The 7,330-nt window shown below is 44.6% G+C and overlaps 1 protein-coding gene across 1 annotated transcript in view; it reads right to left on the bottom strand.

Moving 5' to 3' along the window:
- Nucleotides 1-6,595, bottom strand: part of PROZ (protein Z, vitamin K-dependent plasma glycoprotein) — a gene marked incomplete at its 5' end in the record, with an annotated part of 6,859 nt that extends 264 nt beyond the window's left edge. Inside the window, 6 exons of the mRNA XM_010182557.1 lie at nucleotides 1-273; nucleotides 513-636; nucleotides 717-802; nucleotides 1,276-1,407; nucleotides 3,473-3,586; nucleotides 6,571-6,595. Of these exons, the coding sequence (XP_010180859.1) occupies nucleotides 1-273; nucleotides 513-636; nucleotides 717-802; nucleotides 1,276-1,407; nucleotides 3,473-3,586; nucleotides 6,571-6,595 (754 nt within the window). The remainder of the gene's footprint in view (nucleotides 274-512; nucleotides 637-716; nucleotides 803-1,275; nucleotides 1,408-3,472; nucleotides 3,587-6,570) is intronic.
- Nucleotides 6,596-7,330: the final 735 nt, after the last annotated feature.

Here is a 7,330-nt window from a genome sequence, read left to right as displayed (position 1 = left end):
CAGGAAGGTATGAAACCTGCAACTCGTCACCTTGAAGTTTATCACCTTCCATTCTCCAGCCACTGACTGTACCAGGCAGTTTTGGAATTAAAATGTGTTCTGCAAAGTCTCTTTCAGGAGTGCATACAGGAAGCTGGTGGTTGTTGCACTCAACATGCTCTTGGAGTTGCAGTAATGCGATGTTGTTCTCACCAGTGTCTTCATCGTACCGAAGGTGTATGTGTTTCTCACTGACTTGCATTATCTTCTCTGTTTCACTTGTTCCATTAGACCCTGTGAAGCAATGACATTTTGCTGCTCTTAGGAATAATTTATCAGAGACTTGAAAACTATATGCAAACTGACAACTGCCTAGTCATGCTGAGAAATATGTGCAGCAGAGACACTAAAGGTGCTCGTTCTTGAAACCGCTGCAGTAAAGGTAAACTAGGAATGATATCTTGACAGCTTTTTAAAATTAGCTTGTCAATACTAAAATGTGCTACAACAGAAGAAAATGTTTGATCACCTACCAGCACCAACCCTGATTTCCAGATGGCTGTGTAGAAGGGCACACTCTGCTGTAGTTAATACAAAATTACTTTTTAGCAGCACTCCTCCACAGAAGCCCTTCCCTTCTGAGTTTAGAAGCAAGACCTAAGAAAATGCAAAAAGACCACAGATAACTCCTGTCCATGTGAGGTTGAGCGATGGGTTTCATGAATTGCTAGAAATACCTGCCAAGGAAACTGCTCATCACGTTTCTTCCTGGTTTCACTTATCAGATTATCACTGTCTTGAAGTCTGCCACATGCACATTGATCTAGCAATTGAATTAAGAAAAAATGAAAACCTCGTGCTGTATCATTTCAAGACAACCACTACCTGCAAATATATTGCTGTTTCCACCTTGACTTTGTGGTTTTGTTTTTGCACCAAAGAAAAGTGGAAGGACAATTTCTCAACTGGTGAAAAACAGAATAATTTCCTTGGCAACTGTAGTCTAGTAGCTTAGTGATGGTGCTGAACATTTTGGGTCATGGTGTTAGGCTTGTGGTAATCAGCCAGCCATCAGCACAGCTTGCTTACCTTTATCTTTATCCTGTATCTGAATTGCACCAAATAGCTGAGGGAGGTGGTCCCTAGATTCCTCCTTTATCTACCTAGTTTGGAAGGTCACTAATATTCTCATTGCTTGAGTCTCCAAGCAGGCTGATCACATCTGAGTATCAGATCATGGCCTGCCCACTCCAGCACTGAGCATGTGCCCTCTGTACTTCCATGCCCAACACTTACCTAATGCGATGCACTGTTTTTTGTCCTTCCCGAGCTCGTACCCATCAGCACAGGAACAATGGTAGGAATTACTTCCTGGGTAGCAGAAGTGGTGACATCCTTCATTTGCTTGGTGGCGACACTCATTTTTAGCTAAATGGAACAAGCAGAAGATAAGCATTGGGAGCAGCCCTGCAGAAGGATCTAGGCATGCTGGTTGGCAGCAGGCTCAGTAGCCAAGAGGGCAAACTCCATCCTGGGGTGCATCAAATGCAGCATCACCAGCCAGACAAAAGAGGTGATTATCCCACTACATTAAGTGTTGGTGCAGCCCCAGCTTCAGTACTGGGTACAGTTTGGGGCCCCACAATTTGAGAAGGATGTGAAGATCCTTCATTGCATCCAGGGGAGGACAACAAAGCTGGTGACAAGGCTGAAAGGAATGTCCAATGAGGAGCAGCTAAAGGACTCTGGGTTTGTCTGGTTTGGAGAGAAGGAGACTGATGGGCAACCTCATTGCTCTACAGCTTCCTGAGGAGTGGAAGTGAGGAGGGAGCTGCTGATGTCCTCTTCCTGGTGTCCAGTGATGGGACATGTGGGGATGGTTCAAAGCTGTGCCTGGGGAGGTTCAGACTAGATTTAGGCAGCTTTTCTTTACTGAGAGGGTGGTCAAGCCCTGGAACAGGCTGCCTAGAGAGGTGGCTGATGCCCTGAGTCAGTCAGTGCTTAAGAGTAATTTGGACAACACCCTTAATAACATGCTTTAGCTTTTGGACAGCACAGAAGTAGTCAGGCAGTTGGACCAGATGGTCATTGTAGGTCCCTTCCAACTGAATTACCAACTGAATGGACCTATTCTATTCTATTCCATTCTATTCCATTCTATTCCATTCTCTAAGCATTTTACAATATGTTCACTCACTTTGTGTGGAGGTGGGTAGGGGCTCTGGCTGGGTAGTGTTTCCCACCACACTGCTTTTTCCCTTGTTAAGCAGAAATTTGAGACAGCTGAGTCTCTGCAGCTTCCAAACTGTGCTCACCTAGCGCCTCCCTGCACCAGGCTGCCTGCACTTCTGAATTTTGGGGAATATTAGTAGCCAAGGATCAAACAAGGCCTTCCATGTGAACTCATGGAAAGATGCCATGAGTTTTCTTTCTGCTCTCTTATACAGAACACTAGGTAAATGATAACAATGTAGGTATTGCTTGAGGAAGAAAAAGGCTAATGCTTTCTCCTTTTCAGCAAAATCAAATGTATAGATCTTACTTCTCATGCTTGTGCTAAGAAAATTAAAATTAATAGCTGCCAAAGATAAGGAAAAAAAAAGTGTTAATCAGCTTTGAAACATGCTCGGTCAACTTTTCACAGCTGAGTAAACACTTAAGCTTCAGCAAAAAGTGACAGGAGGAACAGCCATTTGATGGTGAATCTAGCACACAGAGGGAGACGTAGCAAAAAAACCCTACCTGAAGTGGCTCTCTAAGGCTCATGCTGAACCAGTCTGGATCCCAGCACTGGTCCAAGCTGTGTCACCCTCTGTGCTCCCCAAGAAGATGGTCTGTCTCTGTCCAGTCACACCCCTTACACAGAAAATGACCCTGCCTTGCGGCACTCGGGGCGTCTCCCACCCCAGGGGACCTCCGAACCAGCAGAAATACTGATGTAAGGGCTGGAACGTAGAACCTGGCAGATGTAAAAATAGGATCTGGTCCAGAGTGTTTTATGTGCCAGAAAGCATCCATTTTGCTTTATGCTTTCATACTTCCACTGAAAATGATTTGGTTTGTTTTCTGGAGTCCTTCTCTCCTGAGGACTGTCTTGTGGGTGTGTGTGGCCTTGGAGGCACCAGGGTGGCTGGGAAGCCACCCCAGTACCACAGCCCTGGTTCTTCAGGCCCTGCAGCAGGACAAGAAGCCCAGGACCATGAGTGGCAGTGGGCGGGGCTGCCTTTGGAGCCCACCCGTGAGGGGCACTTGCTCCAGCCCTGTTGCTGCATCCCCAGAGAATGGAGACTCAGATGGAACAGGCAGCCATTGTAACCTTGGGATGCTGTAACATTTTGGTAGACAGGCAGCACACATCACCCCTGCTCTGCCAAGAACTGCGTGTTTTAACCTAAAAACATAACTGGCTGTAATGGGAGAGCTGCCCATGGCCTCCTAGGGACCTCCTATGACAGGGAGATAGGCTGTCTCAGAAGAGGGGGTGATGCCTTACCAAAAGCGCAGTTCTCTCCCTCGTAGCCCTCAGCACAGGTGCAGGTGTAGCCACGAATGCTGTCCTCGCACACTCCATTGTGCTGACAGGGGCTGGACGAGCACTTCCTGCCGCCTGCAGAAATGCCGCAAGAGAGGGATGAGTCACCACCACCACTCACCTGAATTACACAGCCTCCTTCCCAGCACATGAGATGCTTGGAGAAGCAATTTGGAAGGAAATGGGCTACATCTCACGGAACTGCTCCTCAGGAGTAATTTCAGTCCAAGTCTCTGCTTCCAGAGACATCCCCACAGCCCCTGGCAGGGATGCCAGGAGGTGCCCAGAGGCAGAGTCCACTTCTGGAGGATGGATGGTCTGCTTTAGAGAAAAGCACTGACTTACAGTTCATGAGCTCGTTACAAATGTAATTTGAGACTGGTGGTTTAGGTCTCCTGCGTTAGGTTGATATGCATATAGATTAAAAAATGATCATGTGCATACATGTTTAAAAAACCTGGTGTCAAAATTATACAGTGAGCAATGTCAAACTAGGAGGAAATCTGGCTTTTACACATCCACACAATTATTATAAAGCAGCTTGGACACTAGAAAGCTTAGTTTTTCTGACAAGCAAAGTATTGAAAGCAGAGGATGCTGCACTACGAGTGAAGCACCAAGCAGAGCTGCCAGTTTTCCTTTAAGATGCCCACTGGAAAGACTCCAAAAGAGTTTGGAAATGTTCTCCAGATAACAGCTGCTTATTGTAGACGGGAGCGATCAGGGAGCAAGCCAGAAAAGCCTAACCTGGGGCATGCTCTCCAACCTTTCTAAAATTTAAAACTTCATCAGAGAGATTTATTTCAGTCAGCAGGCTGCCAGAATTGATGTCAGGGATGGAAACATGAAAACTCTTCCTGGTACTGGGAAGAAACCACCAACCACCATCTGCTCAAGCTATATGCACGTGTATCATTGAGTATTGGCTGTGGTAAAATACTGGCTTAAAGCTGTTACCACCTTCAGCCCACCTGCAGTCAGATGCCACCAGCATATCCCAGCACAATTTAGGTCTCCTGGAAGGGTTTTTGGGTGGGTTTAGGGGTCTCATCAGCACAGCTGAGCAGGTAGAGTTAAATGGGGGACTCTAGCAGCAGTGGTGGGTAACTGGTGCTAGGGAAGGGCTACACCTACAGCCTTAAGCAAGTTACATGGTTTCAAGTCTCTGAAATGCATGCTCAAACATAGGTAAAGTAGTCTTAAAAAAATGTCTGGAGTCAGGTGAGGTTCTGTAAGACTGGGAAAAAAAAGTGAACCTACCATGTAGCTTTATTAAAGGAGAAAAGAGAAGATTCAAGGAATTACAGAGAAATCGCATTATTTCTGTTACTGCAAAGCTACTGGAATGATTAAACTGTAAGTTTAGGATGGTAACAACCAGTATGCATTTTTCAAGATCAAATAATCCAAACCAATTAAATCTAATTGTATTATAGGATAAGGGACCTAGTGGGAATCAGTGAACATCCTAGAATAGAAATGTCTCAGATGGCTTTGTTGTTAAATGAGCTAGGAAAACAGAGACTACTGTAGGGAACACAGAAAACTGTTTGGAAAATTATGTATAAAGAGTTGATTATCAACAGTTAAGTTTATATTGTTAATAAAAGAGGATCAGGGACAAATGTGACCTCAGGCCAAGTGCCCTGCCTGCATACGTCCACGCTAGAGCAAGATGCTGCTACATCAGCTTTGACTTGAAGAGACCAAGGTGGAGCAGTGCAAAACAGAGCCAAAAGGTGAGCCAGCAGTGAGGCCAAATGAGTGCTCAGCCTTTCTTCCCCAACCCTCTTTTATTCGCAATGGAGATTTTCCCACTGTATGGAGGGAAAGCAAGATGCATACAAGAGGTCTAGAAAATGAGACTTTGGAAGACAGGATGAAAAAATGGGTTTGTTTAATGAGGAGGAAAAAAGCCATGGAGATGCAGGACAACACTCTTCAAAATGTTAGAAAAGGTATCACCAAGAAGGAAATGCACACTGGTGTTCTGTAGGAAGAAGACAGGACAGAATGGCTTTTAATTACTGCAAGGAAGCCACCCCAAGGTAGCTTAAGCATTACGTCAGTAATGCATCCTGATTGTGACTGTGCTTGTTTGGGTGGACCATTCTCAACTGGTTGCCTTTCTCTCTTCATAGACTAGAGAGGAAGCCTGCATGACATCCTTACTACAAACATCCAATGACTGAAATTAGGAGAAGTTAATCCCACCCTCACAGAAGAAGTAATGAAACATATATCGAAGGCCAGATATTTAGCATCATTCTTCATAACATTTATATCACTGATGGTATTCTCCTATCTAATGATTCCCTGGACTCACTGTTTTAGTGGCTTCTGCAGAAAATGAATACTAACAGCTGGTTTTGCCATCTCCTTGTCCACTGCCTAAAACTAAGATTACAAATTATTAAAAGCTAAGTAAAAAAAAAACCAAAGATAAAATCTTAGGCATGCAGAAAAGGAGGAAATAAGGCATAGTCACCATAAGCTGGTGCCCCAGACTCCTTGTTGAGGAGGCATCTAGTTACAACAGTCCCTCTGCTTTCACTGATTCAATTCTTGTCTTGACAGCTGCCGAGGGATGATGCAGTGCCAGTGTCCAGAGTTTGCAGACAGCCCAGGAGCTTTTAACACTTACTTATCTCACTCAGGTTTAGGTGCTAGGTTTGTATTTGTGAGGTTTTGCTGGTAAAGCTGTGCTGCTCTATTGTATCAGCAAAGCAGACTTTCTCAGGTCACAGGTTGTTTCAGAACAGCCTTAAATTCAGCAAAAGAAATAGCCTATTTACTATGATAGCATCTATTCACCTTCAACTTCTATTCACTTTGCAATCTTAAATGTTTTTTCCTGTTTATTACTTTTTTAAACCTTTCACATCAACACTTCTCCTCCTGCTTTACTAGAAACATGACAAATGGGTATCTCTTGTAGGATATGGGTATTTCTTGTAGGATAAACTGCTAAAAACTGTCAGAAAACCAGTATCAGACTGAATTGTAATGTTCACAGTGTGACGCAGCTGTGAAGGAGATAAATCAAGAGGCTAGCTTACCATAGTATGCATCCCAGAACATAATCTGAAAAAAAAAGGTGAAAATGAATTTTAATTCTTAAATAATATTATCTTCCATAAAGGTTTTGGTAAAACAAAAACTTTGTATGAGAGAATATATATTATGGTTTAATGTTTATGAACTTGCAAAACTGCAAATTCTGCCTTGCCAGCAAAACTTGAATGACATGAGATGGAAGGAGGTTTGCATCCTGCTTATTTTATTGTTTCTCTAGAAGATACAAAGGGAAAGAAACACTTTACAGGCAAGAGAGAAACAGCTGAATCCTTTAACAATACGTTTTTCTGGAAAAACTGGCCGGCCATTGTCTCTGTGGTGTGCAGCAGCCTGGGAAGTGACCCCATCCCATCCCACTTGTTCCTCAGCAGGTGCTGCGGGAGGCAGAGTGGACAGCAGAGAGTGGAGCTGCAAGCCACTGTCACCGGTCACAACCTTCACATGCCCTGCTTGTCCCCAGATACATGCAGCCGGTTCAGCTGCTGCCTTCCCAGAGGGGACACCTCTCCCTACTCCCTGCATCTGTCCTCCATCAACTTTCCCCAAAGCTCAGGACTGCCTATGGGCAGACCAATGGCTGTTTCCTCTGCTTTCTCTGCAAACCCAGTATCTGGCCAGATTCCCGTTAAAGAGCACAGCATCCAATTTATGTGTCAGGAAGACCTCTTGTACGAGGGGATTTGCAGCCACTGGCCAAGTGAGCCTCTTTCTACAGAATCACAGCATATTAGGAGTTGGAAG

The sequence above is a fragment of the Mesitornis unicolor genome, unplaced genomic scaffold (assembly GCF_000695765.1).
Source record: "Mesitornis unicolor isolate BGI_N332 unplaced genomic scaffold, ASM69576v1 scaffold39394, whole genome shotgun sequence".
Classification (NCBI taxonomy): Eukaryota; Metazoa; Chordata; class Aves; order Mesitornithiformes; family Mesitornithidae; genus Mesitornis; species Mesitornis unicolor.
Note: the sequence above shows the minus strand (reverse complement) of the source record. Positions and strands in the feature narration are given on the sequence as shown.